Here is a 15,500-nt window from a genome sequence, read left to right on the forward strand (position 1 = left end):
TTCCGTGAATTTAAAAATATGGCTCTTTTCTTTCCGCACTGGCTTGGCGGTTACTTGCGCGTTGTTGGCTGGTAGGTATTTATATACAAACGTCATGCTTATCCATAAGGATTCCGGCCTTATCAAAAAGTAATGATCCGGCTCCAATCCGGCTTCAGCCGTATCAGAAAAAGTACTGATCCGGCTCCGATTCGGTCCGGCCAAAATTGAAAAAATCCAGCCGGATATCCAATCCGGCTCCGTTCCATGCTCCGCACTATTAGAAGACGGCTTAGGGCTTCGCCATAAAATCAAGCTTTACGTGGATATGGTCTCTCATCTAGTTACGTCTCTCGCAAGCCTCAATATCGATTCCATAGTCGCTGAAAAGCGTTGCGAGATATCGTGCACAGCTCAGAGTTCAGAATAAAATGAAATTGATTATCATGATTTTTGTTGTATTTGTATTCCTTTGATAAAATATTACTTCTTTCGTGATAACCATGCCCAACGCCTATATAAGATAGCACTGCGTTGTAAGTTTTAAAACGTGGTTACCAAGCTGTGTAGCCTATGTTATTGAATTCATGCGGCCCACGGCCGCTACGAAATTTAACAAGTGGCCCACGAATCGTTTTGAGTTGGCGGCCCCTGCCGTAGTATGTTTGACGCCTCTTTAGAACTCGAATACTCTTCAAAAGCTACCAGATCGCAGGTACGTCCAGATTTCCGAATCAGGCAAAAAATGATTCTAATAACGGATCCAGACTCAATTTTTTGGTGATAATGAGGTCGGCTCGGTGGATTGGCAAAAATGTTTGCATCAAATTTATTATTGCTGTTGTTTTCTTATCGCCTTGCCGATGCAATATAATTCGGAACAATGCCGATTCCCATCATCGATGTGAATTCAACGTTCTTAGTCGGGAAAAAGTTATATATATTGGCATTTCAGCAACAAGTAAGCCTACAATGATAGTTCTCGGTTAGTTCTGATTTTATATTATGCGGGTTCTATCGCAATATTCATACTATACTATATCAAAGTACTTGGGTTGATTACAAACCCTTCTCTTTTAATACACCAGGTGACGTAAATGATGCCAGAAAATATTCATATCCTCTTTTAACAATCCTTCCAGGTTCTGCACATCTATGTTGTCGCTCAACCACAGTCTCTATTAATTTTTCAGACTGTACCGTACATTTATGTATTCTATCGATGCCCAAATGCCTAGCAGCTATTCGCTACTTTGATAAATGTGCATCGGTAAAAGTTATGTTACATCTTAGGATGCAGTACTGCCTCACTATGCTCACGAAACCAGCTAAAACTAAACCAATTAGGGTAGATCCGTGAAATATCACGCCAGGAAGGTCGATTGCAGCACTCCACCACAGTCGACATAACGCGATTCCGTACCTCCACTCAAGCATATCCCGCGACGGACTGATTTCGCCGCGAACCTATCTTATAGCGTTAAAGGGCGTGGCAGTTTGCAATCATTGCATATATATCATTGACGTGTGCCACTGCACTATCATATGTTTATGTCGGACAACAGAAATTCTGAAAAGCTAAAATATCTATTTAATTTCCCGAAAAACCTTGGCATAATCAGCGATGGGCAAGGAGAAAGAATCCGCCAATATCTGAAGATGATTGGTGAAAGATACCAGAGTAGATTGGAACTTACATATGGTACCAGACTATTGCACGAGTATCAAACGAGACAACCCCCAGAATTATGAGTTACTAGCGTAAATTTAGACCCTGAAATGCGCCCTTTATTTGTCTGGCAAAAGCAATATCAGTTGAAATCAACCAATTAAAGCAGTGCGAATGTTTATTTACAGTCTATTGATTTATATGCAATATATATAAACAATATTATCAAAATACAATAATATTATACAATAAACACAAAATATTAAAAGTAGTACTTTTATGTGAGTTTGGGTGCCTAACCCAAAAATTGACGTGGCAGAGAAAAACGGAAGTCATTTTAACTTCAGCGCCCAAAAGTTAGTCGAAATCAATTGTCTGATCAACGTCAACAAAAATTGTGTCTAGCAGTGTAATGATTAATCCATTTTATTAAATCATTGATGCCATATAAGGTTCGAAGATATATCTTTCATCACTATAATGATAGGTATTCAAGAATCACAAGAAACAACGGCATGATTTGCGGAAGGTAAATCAACAGTTGCGCAGCATCGTGGCATATACTGATGAACCCCTTCTCAGGAATAAAACTGAAGTTCGCCGTGTATTCGAATCGTTTGAAGCTTCATCGTCTCTTCGAGAATTTCCATTTAACGCGACTCTGATAACTTCCTTGCGGATCTAGAAGTTAGACGAAGTGATTTTATCGTTAAATAAATTCCCAAAAAGCCACTGCAATTACGGCTCTGTTTGCAGCAGACGCGGACAAAGTAAACGACGAGGCCACCCGTCGAGAAGTCGTGCCTTAAATTGCCACTACAACAACAAGAATGCAAGAAGTAGCGCTTTCGTAGCAAACCTACTTCAAATAGAAGTAAAAGTTTATGTTTATGTGTAATATATCTAGTAATATGTATGATATAGCTATAGTGTAAAAAAGTTGATTTTGCCAAGGAGTTGCATATTTTTAGTGTACACAATCGAAGGAAGGTGAATATTGAAATATAAATATACATCTTGAACGAACACGAAGTCGATATTGTTACTACAAATATGACCATTTTCAGAAAATATGTTGATTGATATTTGGGGCTATTTTGTCCGTTTCTTCACGACAATCTCACTCCTATACGCGCAATGCAAACCTAACCAAACACCGTACGTTCTATTTTGCAAAATGCAAAGTGGGAAAAGTCAGTCTGCTATTACATGCGTTACGTGAAAATATGTCGATAGTAGTCGACTTGAGAAATTGCAAGTAGACACGGCTATTCCAAAAAAGTCGAGGTAGCCTACTTATTCGATACCAACTTCGGTGTTCGATGGTATAGCAAAGCAGATAGTAGCAAAGGATGTAGTAGGGGCGGTCGTTAGAGTATAAAATCATTTAGGATTTCAGTTGAAAAAAACTCTGACTCAGCAAGCCATAACCTTTCACCACTCCTTTAGTCGCGAAGATACGTAGCAAATGCACCGTTTCAACTCTAACCTGACTATTCATCAGAACGTAGATAATCGGATTCAACACAGTTGCTGATTTGGCGAAGTACACGGGTATGGTACCGACATATTGATTACCCTGAATGAAAATAACTTCAATTTACTCCGTAAAACATCAACAAATCCAATAAATCTGAAGTGCATTTATAACCAGACCTGCATCCCTGGACGAGAGACGGCCATTATCGCCACCATCGTGTACGGTGTCCAGCAGATCAGATATGCAATCATGATGCTCATCACTATCTTGGTGACCTCTCTCTCAGCCTCTTGTGATTTCCGCGAATGGATTGATGATGCTGTTCTGGTCTACGGAACATCTCATTGATAAGAAAGACGACAACCAACGGCAAATAGTCAGCAATGCCACCAAATTTTCTATAGAAGGTAAGAACGCAGGTAACGCAGACTGTATGTATATATCTTAATTCTCGTTTTCAAAATTACCTGATATTTCCATAATAAACCTACCGCCAGTTTACTTATTCATATTAAACTCATGTAAACAGGACGACACGTAGTGTTCTCTGTTTTTGTTGTTTGGGGATATTCATGGTGTTTATCGACTACAATGGTCACGTAAACCTCGCCTATAATCCTTACGGTTGATTCCGTAACTGCCGGCATGTAGCACGACCCACTTCTGGGCTTTTTAGGACACCGCTTACGCGGATTATATAGCGGGCAGGAACCTAGGTAAACAGCCAACACTTAGGTAGGGGTTTTGGAGTCGGTCGGACTCAACCCACGACCCATTGATGTCGCAGCCGTGAATTATACTTCTAGGCTATCTCGTCATACAGTGTTTTATGATAAACTAGCTAGACAATCAAATTTGTGGAAACATGCGCCCTGCAATTTTGTCAGGGGCACTATACATTCCTCTTGTATCTAGCAGTTTCAGTATTACCAGAAAATATAGATTCGAATCAAAATCAGAGCATAGAAACATTTCAAAATTTAGATTAGATTTAGAATTAGAACAAATATACATTTCCCAAATTATACTCGAATAAGGTTACCGGCGTTTTGCTATATTCTATTAGAGATCTAAAATTATCTATAGTCGTTTATGTATGCCTAGCACGGGTATACACGATAGGAGTAAAAAAATGCCAATATCACCTTTCGTATGGTCATCACGATATTTGCGTAGCAGGTGGCCAATGTGATGAGTATGCCAAAGTAGCAGAAAGCCATGAGCAGTATCAAGTATATTCTTCTGTTGAGGTTTCTGGTATTCCAAACCGGTCCGCAATTTGTACCAATTCCTTCCAGGTCGTATCCGCCCCATAACAGCGGCGGAAGGTTCCATATTATAGCCCATAGCCAGGCGAAAAGCAGTGCTGAAATGTAGAAGACGCCACTGCTGGTTTCGACACCAATAATACTCAGTTCTCATTCGAGAAGGTGATATGTTATTGTTGTTCACTTTCTTGTAAAATGTATGTAAAATGGAAGGAAAATAGGCTTGGCTTTTTTCCAACCTATCCTTACATCGCAGCAGGGTTCTAACTAAGGCACACGGTTCCGAGTCACCACTCAATTATATAAGGTTACCATATTTTAGTAGCTCAAAATTCCGGACATTCTTTAGCGCCTGCTACCGGGGTTTTAAATGAGATATGATCGCATTATCTGTAAATATGACGCCCCACTCGCAATGCCTTGCCTATCGATAGTATAAGCCTATACACGAGTGGATTTCTGAAAATTGGTTATGAATTAACTAGGCTATTGAGCCATGTCTAATTTGAGATCTTGTGATTGCTAGGGTCCTCTTTACTGGATGGATGGAATCGTCTGGCGGACCGTACCCGTTTGACACCCCATGCTTATACTGTTAGGTCGGTGAAGTTCTGTGGTTATGTATATTGTAACTAGGGCTGGGCACAATGACTCGAGTACTCGAATCTGAATCGAGTATTAATTTTAATGATTCGAGTCGAGTAGTGAAAGACGATTTTTTCGAGTACTGAAATTATACGCTTCTCGCCACTGAAAGGTAATTTATCAACGAGGATTATAGTTTCGATACTCATTTTCACTGTTAAAGCCTTGAAACCTTGATTGGCGGTATCGTAGCATACGAATCATATAGTACAAAGCTACAAAGATTACTGAACGTAGCCCATTTCCCAAGTTATGATTATCCCACAGCATTGCCACCAAGTGGAATGGAATCGGTATGGTCGAAAAAATACCAAAGTAGCTTTTATGAGATGGATAACAGCCATTATATTCTTTGCGGTGGCATAAACGCCCAAACGGTACATATTTGAACTTTGACGTATTACAATATGTTATGACGTCATAATGAGTGATACTCGATTACTCGACTCGACTCGAAGCATATTACGTGATTCAGAATCGAATCACTCAGGTACTCGATTTTGCCCAGCCCTAATTGTAACCAGGACCGAAACAAGACTTTTCTAGCCTGCCTCCCACAAAACTGCTCTGGGGCCAAGCAGTGGGTGATCGATTCTGGTGCTTACTATATGCATGCAAAACCGGTGTACGCGTTTCGGGGAAGGTGGCAAAGTCATGTTTTGGTTTTTGAAATTTGCTGAAAGTTGTCAGTGGGCCCACGCGGGGAGTTAGTAACTTCACCCAGACTCTAAGACGAGTCGAGTCATTTTCAGTATTTCGCGACATAACTAGAGTAAAATGGAGTCATCGGAAAATCACAACTGGAGTCGGACTCGAGTTGAGTCATGAGTGACCCGAGTCATATACAATCCTGTATTGCAGCCTTGTGTTGTGTGTTATTTCAGCGAATAAGAATCGAGCGATTGTTGAACATAGGCCTACACACACATAGGGTTGCATTTGAAACAAATCTTGTTTAAAACGCTGTTTAAAATATTATTGAAACATAGTATTTTAAACAAAGGCCTTCAAAAAATTGTGTTTTTTAAAGTTGTATAATTATGTCATAATTGTGTAAATACTTTCCAAAAACATGTGGTATTATGAGTCTAAGGACGACGATTACCACCCGATGTAGCCGACGTATACAATATAGGATGGTGGGAACCCTCGAAATAGTTGGTTCAAAAGCTATATATAGATCACAGGTACGAAATGAATGTTCTGATGATGATGATGAACGCCGTTCGTAAAAATGCTGCAAGAAGATCTAGTCCTGGTTAAAGATATTTTCCGTCCGTATATGACAGGGGTTGAAGCCTATTTCGTCTAAAGAGCTATATTTACCCTATATTTTCAATCGTGAATATCAATCCATAATGACGTGACAATTGAATATGCGTGAGGTAATGGTTAGAAGAAAAAACATGTTTTAAACAAGGGCCCTGTTTTAAACATGTTTTTTAAAAATTGATTTTTGTTTTAAACATTACAATCGATCGGTACTGTGGATGATGGATCAAATACCAAGTTGTGATCTCGATTCCACTGCGTATCAGGTTCAAATCCCATCACCGATGTCGCCATCGATTGGTAAACTGTTCTACGCAGGTATAGTAATTAGATATTTGTCAAATGCAGATCGAAATAATCTCACCGCGTCTAATTATGCTACTGGAAAGCAATGTCTCGCCGCATGCGTAAATCTGTCGGAAACCAGAAGAAAATTACCAATGTAGAGAATTCTGAATTATCATATTGATGAATTGTACTGTCTCCATCATCGACTGTTCATGTCTCGCTTACTGGATTTTGTCCGGGATCCCGTGAGTTGTTCGTAACATATATTGTACTAAAACGATTTGGCACTATACTGGCAGCGCAGAGCATTCAACAACGACGCAAATCAATTCAGATCGTAAAACTGCAGAGGACATGCTATCAGGAGAAGACTGACTATGTCGAAATGGCTCAAAATCTTTTTCCTCGTGCTTGGTTTTGATGTCGAAATGTTCTTACTGTTTTTGATAACGTAATTCCCATTTATTCAACCTGCGCGACTGAATAGGAAATTCCCAAAGGCCACATTATAGGATTGTAGTTGAAGGAGTTATTTGGCCAATGTACCTCATGCTTGGATTTAAATTTGACGCATTCTTATTTGATGATGAAATCGATGGAAGATTTGATTGATCGTATTAGAATATAGGATCCCACAATCTCAACTCGTAAGTGTCTTGTCAGATTTGAAGCCTTGCTGGACAAATAACGCACCATTTATGCAAATATGAGCAACGATGTAACAATGATGTACAAAATATCTTGCATTATACCTATACAAATATAGATCCCCATCAGTATAGGAGGTCAAAAAGCTAATAGATAAGTGCTTCTCAACCTTTTTGTCTTCGCGGACCCCTTTTGGACCGTCAAGGAGCCCACGCACCCCCGGAGGTTTAGCTCAAATATAGCTCAATTATCGTGCAATCATCATTTGTGCGGTGGCGAGATAGCGCAGTGGTATAATCCGCGGCTGCAACAGCAATAGGTGTGGATTTGAGTCCGCCCGAGGCGACTTAAAATTCTTACACCTAGGTGTTGGAGGTTTATCTAGACTCCTTCTCGCCACCTCATCTGCGTAAGCGGTGTCTTACAAAAAGTCTAGAAATGGGCCGTGCTATAAGTCAGCAGTTACGGGAAAAGTTAAGAATATCAGCCTGGTGTAAATGACCATAGTGGGTGACAAACACCATGAACACCAAAAAAATCATCATCTATCTTGTGCAAAGTAATATCCGTAGGTTAGTGATAAAAAGCAACAAAATGAATTTTCTTGAAAATAACATCATATTATTCATATAAAAATTGGGTTGATTTTTATCATATGAAAATGAATTTTTCGATTTGATATTAACGAGTGCCGAAAATAAAATCCATTTCAACCAAGATAGGTGGTGGTGAATGTAATAATACCTCGTACCGCTTCCGACGACACATTCGGGTATGATCGCAACGAATATGGCACTAAAATTGATAAACAATTTTTTAATGAACATATTACGTCAAGCCTGGTCATTTTTATTTAGAAACTCATATCGAAGTTATTACTGAAAATCGTCATAAATACCACGGAAAAAAAATGGATCGTTGTAAACATTTCGACGTCACGTAGATGGACTATAGATAACTAAGGCAAACCGGTATACCTTAATTATCTATGGATTGACCTCACTAATCCAACTTTTTATTTCTTCCACAATCCCCAATAAAATATCTCTAAATAGCAAAATAAATGTATGATGTGTCGGTAAGCTATTGTATTGTATTGATAGGCACAACACAGTGGGGCTTATCGCCTTTCTAGGCCTTGTGCCCCACGACATGAATATCATAAAGTTCATTGGTCTTTGTTTTTATTGTCTTGTTGGGAACGTCTTTATCATTCTCTCTCGCAGCCATCTTCATTGTCTCTCACTCCCATGCGTCCCCATCGTGGTCTCTGCTGCCGACTTACAGCACGGCTCACTTTCATTCTGGGCTTTTTCAATGCACTACCGTAGTAGTGAGGTCGGCGATGAGGAGCCCAGAGAAACCTCCGACACGTAGACGTTGGTCAGAACCGTGATTCGAACCAGCGACCATTGGTGTCGCGACTACAGTGTTTAACCAACCGCGCCACTCGCTTCCCCGTCGGTAAGCTATTAGTAATTTAGCAATTAAAATGTGTATGTACAGTAGGATATTTCATCTCTGACGACCATTCTGTTGATGTGAGTTCCGGGGTATTACTAGGTAGGAAGCGAAACTGTCTCGTGATTTTCCTATTTTAAAGAACAGAATCTAGGTTATCGACTATTTTGTAAATTTAGAGGCTTCGCGGACCCCCTGGAGTCCGCGGACACTTCTTTACGTTCATTTTGTAATAGGTAACATAGATCCTAAATCAAACCACGAGGATCATTCTTCTAACTGAAATTTTTTATTCAGTCTCATCGGGCTTCCATTTCAGTATCGCGATTAGATGTAGGCTATCTGACTATAACTTTATCAATATCAGCAAAACTCTGCCTACACCAAATCTAATCACGAGTGAGCTGACCCCCGAGTCACGAGATATTGCGACATGAGACCAGATACACCGCGACGTTTACATCTGACTTCAAAATGTCACGATCTTGAATACATTGCCTTCCTAATACTAGTAATAATCACGATACTCATGATATTCTAGCAACACTCTCTACTATCTGTGTCTTACCGTATCGCCCATGCTTCACTTGTGGTACATACACTCCGAACGGTCTGCATACCACAAGGTATCTTGAGAACGATAGGATGCATATTATAGTCAGATTCACAATGCCTGAATGGAAGGAGCTTATCAGTGAGTTACTAGACTACTGTTTGATAGAGCGGATGATTAACAGGGGCGGGTAGCGGTTTATGCAAATTACTGTCAATCAAGTAGTAGCGGTGGTTAAAGTATACTACATGTATCACAAGTACAGTAGGTGCTTGAGTAGCAGTAATGCCGTGAATTTCGAGTGGAAATAACAATTTGGACTCATGTCAAAACTGCATCAATTGGAAGTTGAAAATTAAAGTATTAAAAGTATTCAAGAGGGGATAGTTCGAAAAATTTATATTTTTCGAGATGTTAGAAACTTTTAGCAGTTAGTCGGAGCTGGATGCTTTCGAAATTACAACGTGTAGCATCATGACTGACGCCAAAAAGTAAGTGCCAATATTACCAGTGATTGTCGAAGTAGTCACGTCTGGTAGTAGTAAACGTAGCGCTTTCTAAGAAGTGGATATCATAAAGACGTGTCAAGACTAGTCAAAAAGAAGTAAAAATTGAAGATTTGAAAATTACACGGGTTAGTAGTGTCAAAATGAGATTTGGTCGACGGGTCGTATACTGTCGCAGGTCGCAGGTCACCACTTTTTAAATCGTAGTGTGAATCTTCGCTACCAACATAAAAGGACCAATGACCCTACAAATTGCCGGAATGTTTAAAAATGCATGAAGTAAGCGTGGTACAAGTTCTATTTCGGCCTGCTGTCAGGACAATTCCATTCTAAAGATGATGCAACCATATCCCAAAACTAGTTTCCACTCTGTATCAAAGTGTAAGAAGTAATCCTAGCTGAAGTTATTCATTGCTGGCCACCTTTAATTATAACGCGGAGGCATTTTTGAGTTACCTTGGGTATTTCGCTCAGCTGTTCATACAACAGCTCTCATGAAAATGATGAGACGTATAGCAATTTACTTCCCAGGGTCAGTTTACTTACAGGGTCAGTAGCTTATCCTAAAATGTTAAGTAGAAATGGAAGAAGACTAGTTAGACTAAACACTAGAGTAGGCTACTTCGAATAAGTACACCTACTTCATTACTGACCAAGTGACCAACTCTTCCAAGCAGGCTATTCAATATTCACCTAAGCCGACTGATATTGAATCAGTGGTAATTTAGAAAATAACTTATCTTAGGGTACGGGATGAGCAGTGGTGGCTTCTGGGGGGGGAGAGGTGGGCAGTCGCCAAGGGTATCCTCCTTGTCGAAGGGCCCCCTCTTTGGTTCAAGCGCTTTTTTCAAGGATTATAGCGAATAGACGTGGAAATCCGTGTACCAATCAAGAAGATGATTCCGTACAGATGGGTTAATCATCAAATCTCTTCATGCGATAGATGTAGGCGAATTAGTTTTTATGTGGTATATCCTTGCAACCATGCAATAATAGATATGAACTAATCCAGTGCCTGGCACAAACTTTGACGTGGTATGCTGGCTTATTACTTATGTCATCCTATAGCTTTCCAGATTAGTGTGGTCTATTCAGCCCGCAGCAGTTATATCGCTATTCTATTGGGCCTGCTTCAGAGCCGTGTTATAGTGTCATATACACATCACATAATACCGTTCCATATGGTGCACTAATATTAAGTTGAAAACAACATATGCAAAAGGCGGATCAGGGGGCGGATCCCCCTGAAGCTGCGAATACATAGCCTACTTATAGGAGCCCCCGGAAGTCTCGCCCAGGCCCCCTCAATCGTAGGGCCGCCTCTGGTGATGAGCTACTGATTGGTGTCGTAGGCGTACGTAAAGTTAAAACGACGATAGGCCATGCTCTAAGTCGGATACAGGGAATTCCAATAAGGAACATCGTTCTAGTGTAAAGTGACTTTAGGCACCATGAATACCAACAACATACGCTATTCGCTCCGTGTCATGACTTTTGAAAAATGTTAAGAAATGCCATGCCTTACCGAACGTTCCAATGACGAAACCTTCCATATCACAAACCACCTGGCCGAGGTAAAAGTATCCCGATGCAGTCGTAGTTATATTAATACACCCGCCGAATAACGCACTGCAAAAATCAGTCACTGCCAGATTCCGAAGCATGAAATGTATGGGTCGTTGCAGATTCTGGAAGTCAACAAATGAATTCACACGTAGCAACTGTCTGATAAGCAATAGGCTGAAACGAGATGCCTTCAACGTTCTTCTTCTTGCTTTTGATATTCATTAAACAAAATGATATGTTAGTTAACCCGTATTAGCATTTGTCATCAGTCTTACATGTAACCTAAGTTCTCCTTTGAATCTAAATCCGTATATGCTCCGAGTGAATACGTGGCAAGATTCATCAGAATTGACGACTATGGCCGTGTTGCTTCGCAAATGTCAGATATATTATATTCACGTTTGTATTAAGGAGTGATTTTTATCATATTTGATTTGCGATCTATCGGATACCTATTTTGACTATTGCCAGTTCCAACAAAACCACGCATACCTTCATTAGTCGACAAACAGGAAGATGCACTGACCTTGCTCTTGTAGGAAGTCACTAGGAATATTCCGTTGCCGAGAAGAGCTAATGCGGTGATCGTAGTAATGTAACTGCACAGTAAAAGGTAAACGAAACGGGGAACCGGTTCTATTCGAAGATACGACCAATCGGCCACACTACGGAGCTTAGTCTCATTTTCGTACGACGCTAAATGAGACATATCCTGAAATTCAAAGTACTGTGTATCTCGATATATAGATATCGGCTATTCGACTGTATATAGCCTACCTGATACAAGCCGGCTATATTCCCGTTGCTTTGATAAAGTACTTGCCTATATTAGCTGGCTTTCGCGAGAAGTGTTATAGTTGGAGGCGTACAAAACGACGCGGCAAATTTATTTCCCGACTTCTCATTTAGCTTCTAGCTGGCTAACCGGAAAATCTTGTGGTGTTATTAGTGGACTACCAAGACTTATAATGATCATCGTGAATTACGATTGCATGAATAATCAATGAGGGTTGAGGACGAATATATGTCTAAATCTTAGAAGCCCTGATGGTATATGTCCGTACGGTTATAAGTCGTGTCAATCAATACCTTTTACGTGCAGTTGTCAGTGTCGCAAGCGTAGATGTAAGACAGGGGTCACCAAATGAAAATGGGTTTAGGTTCACTTTTCAAACATCGTATATAGGGCAGTGTTGGGATGACTCGAGTCACCTTTTTCGTATGACTTGACTTGACTCGAGTCACTTTGCTAAAATGACTTGACTTGACTTGACTCGGCGTATCAGAAATGAGAATTGACTCGTGACTCGGAGCAAAATTCACGAGTCAATTTCAAGTCATCAAATAAGATTCACCTTATCTTGCATCTTGCATCTTGTTCGGATTGCTCGCCAAACTTTTGTGAAACCCATGAGAGCGACCGATCATTAAATGATCGTGCGTTTTACTGAGCCCCCAATATTCTTTCACAAATATATTGACCACAAACGAAGTGATCGAAGTTACAGCTTACGTTATCGTTAACTAGTAGTAAAGTAATTTAATAGCAAAATATATATTTGTGTTCTCTGTTCTTACCTTAACCGAACCTCTTGTTTTATTAAAATTGCAATCGAATATAGTTTATATACTCCTCAACCATTGGCGCAGACTCGAATTGTATCACATCAATATATATAAATGGCCAAATGGGTACTGTATTGCATCTTCTCAATTCGTTTCTCGATTCTTTATCTTGACTGGTAACTATAAAATGAGGCAGTTCTACGTTTATGTGAGCGATACAGCCCCTGCATGTATATTCAACTCTATATTCGTTCATCGGTTCCGAATCAATAATGACCAATTATTCTGCTATTCAGAGACCCAGCGAAATGCAATAACGTAATCATGCTTCATACTTCTAAAAGGCAACTTGACTTGAATTTTGACTTGACTCGTGACTTGACTTGACTTGACTCGACTTGACTCGAGTCACCTCTAAAAATTGACTGACTTGACTTGACTCGAGTCACCTTCGAAAATCGATTGACTTGACTTGACTCGAGTCAAAATGTGCAATGACTCGAAATGACTCGTGACTCGAAGGTAGTGACATGATCCCAACACTGATATAGGGTCCGCGGGGCCGCAACCACCCATATCGAATACACAAATAAGTTATACACTTAGGTAAACTTTCCACGATACGTCACTCAATACACAGTTTTGATCTTCAACTTAGGTGATAGATATAATTACTTACTCTATTAGACAGTGCACAAGGGATGGGCAGATTTGCATGGATTCAGATCATTCGATGGATTGTGATGCTACCGCAATGATGCGATGCTGAAAATGCCATCAATTCCAACGTAATATTTAGTCTATTTTCGAAAGGTACATTTGTTTTTTATCTAAAGCCAGGTTATGGAACCACAGAAGCCATTTTAGGCGTGTAATTCCGAGGCAACCCGATTATAATGTCGATCAAATACAACGTCACAATTGAAGATTCGTGATATCTTCTCGGCACAAAATCCAAATTGGCCACATGGGATTCCTAATGTGTGTCATATCTTCTGTGTTGAAAAACTGATGTGATGTCAAACCCGTACCAACCAAACTGCATAATTGTTAGTGACTACAACAAATTCACTTTCCAATGGAGGTGCATGGTCAGTAACGAAATACTGCTCGTTTTCAGAAGTACATGTACTCATGTGGCTTTTTTCTAATTACACAACTTACGCAAGTGGTTATGTGGTTTCACTGTTACTTGTGTACTTGAGTAGGAAATGACGATGATACTTTTACTTCTTCTTGGGTTCCTTGCTACTTTGGCCACTTCTTCTTTCCACTAAATCGCCAACACCGCGAAATTAGATTCTTGCACTCTCATATAATGATGATCTCGTTGTTGTTTCATGCTTTGATTAACGAGATAAATCGGAACATCGAAAGTACTAATAATCAATAAATATATTGGGAATACTTGTCTCTGAGTAGACAGTGATGGCTCCATCCTACGAATCATCTCACCGATGTCCAAAGCGTGGTATGTAGGCCTTTATCAATACGACACCTGCCAGCTACGCGAGTGCTTTTTTTTTCATCACAATCAGAAGCTAGCCAGCCACTGATCACTTCGGCGTGGATAGATTTCTAATTAGGACAATGGATATTGATTCGTGACAATCGGGCTAGTTGACAACCTTCCACTTCGATTTCTATGAGAGCTATACTCCACGAGGGATAGAGGCGTTGCTCGCGACTAGGTCTGGGCAATATAGAGTACCTGAATGATTAATTTCTGAATGGAGTATTATAGGCTTCGACTATAACTCATTGTGGCGTCATAAATGTGTGGATGACGTGGGAAGTTCGAATTAGTAACTTTCAGGCGACCACAAAGAATACAATAACAGTGCTACATCTCATAAAAGATACTCTGGTATTTCTCCACCATATCTATTTCACTGCACTTTGTGATATTGGTGAGGGTTGATCACGACCCGGAGTAACGTCCTTTCCCCGAACGCACGTAGCTTTATACTACAGGTTCGTATTCTCAATTAAGACCAGTAGCAATATCTGGGCTTTCACATTGAAAAATAATATCTAAACTATAATCCACGATTATAAATCGAACTTAGTAACACGTGGTGTATAATTGGAGTCCACAAAAAATCATAGCCCATTACTTGTAATGAATCATTGGCAGTAACACTAGATTTAGATTCGATAACTCTAATCATTGTGCAGGGCACTCTTCGTGACTAATAGGTTCCTGACCCCTGATCTAAATGATGAAATGATCGCAGCAGAAAACAGAATAAAGTCGTTCTTTGATGGAAGTCGAAAAATCACAATGGTTTACACATAGATCGTGAGTACGGACATTTGTTTGCACCATCATAAACCTAGATCTAATTAACATATCGGAAAGCAAATGCAAATGCAAATTAAAATGAAGGCCCTTCATCGATGCGGCACGCAAGTTATCCCGTGACTCACCATGTTCGTACCATTCTACCGTCTCGTGTGCAGAATACCCGTGTCGACCGGCCCCTTTGATTGGGAATTCGGGAAATTATAAGAAAATTCTAGCTCAATATCCGACGGAAGCGACTCGGATGCGGAATCGATAATTTGATTATTATTACAATACTAGTGATCAACATAT

General features: G+C 40.0%; 1 protein-coding gene across 1 annotated transcript; it reads right to left on the minus strand.

Annotated features, from left to right (window-relative positions):
- Positions 1 to 1,849: 1,849 nt before the first annotated feature.
- LOC145445335 (parapinopsin-like) lies at positions 1,850 to 12,661 on the minus strand. Its single transcript, XM_080323523.1, has 7 exons — positions 11,862 to 12,661; positions 11,295 to 11,457; positions 9,279 to 9,383; positions 4,274 to 4,494; positions 3,305 to 3,457; positions 3,138 to 3,227; positions 1,850 to 2,329 (listed from the first exon to the last, which is right to left on the minus strand). The coding sequence occupies exons 1-7, from the start codon at positions 12,042 to 12,044 to the stop codon at positions 2,183 to 2,185; spliced, it is 1,062 nt and encodes a 353-aa protein (XP_080179649.1). The 5' UTR covers positions 12,045 to 12,661; the 3' UTR covers positions 1,850 to 2,182.
- Between the last annotated feature and the right edge of the window lie 2,839 nt (positions 12,662 to 15,500).

Source organism: Botryllus schlosseri, chromosome 8, assembly GCF_051294905.1.
Source record: "Botryllus schlosseri isolate E-star chromosome 8, Bs_hap1, whole genome shotgun sequence".
Taxonomy (NCBI): domain Eukaryota; kingdom Metazoa; phylum Chordata; class Ascidiacea; order Stolidobranchia; family Styelidae; genus Botryllus; species Botryllus schlosseri.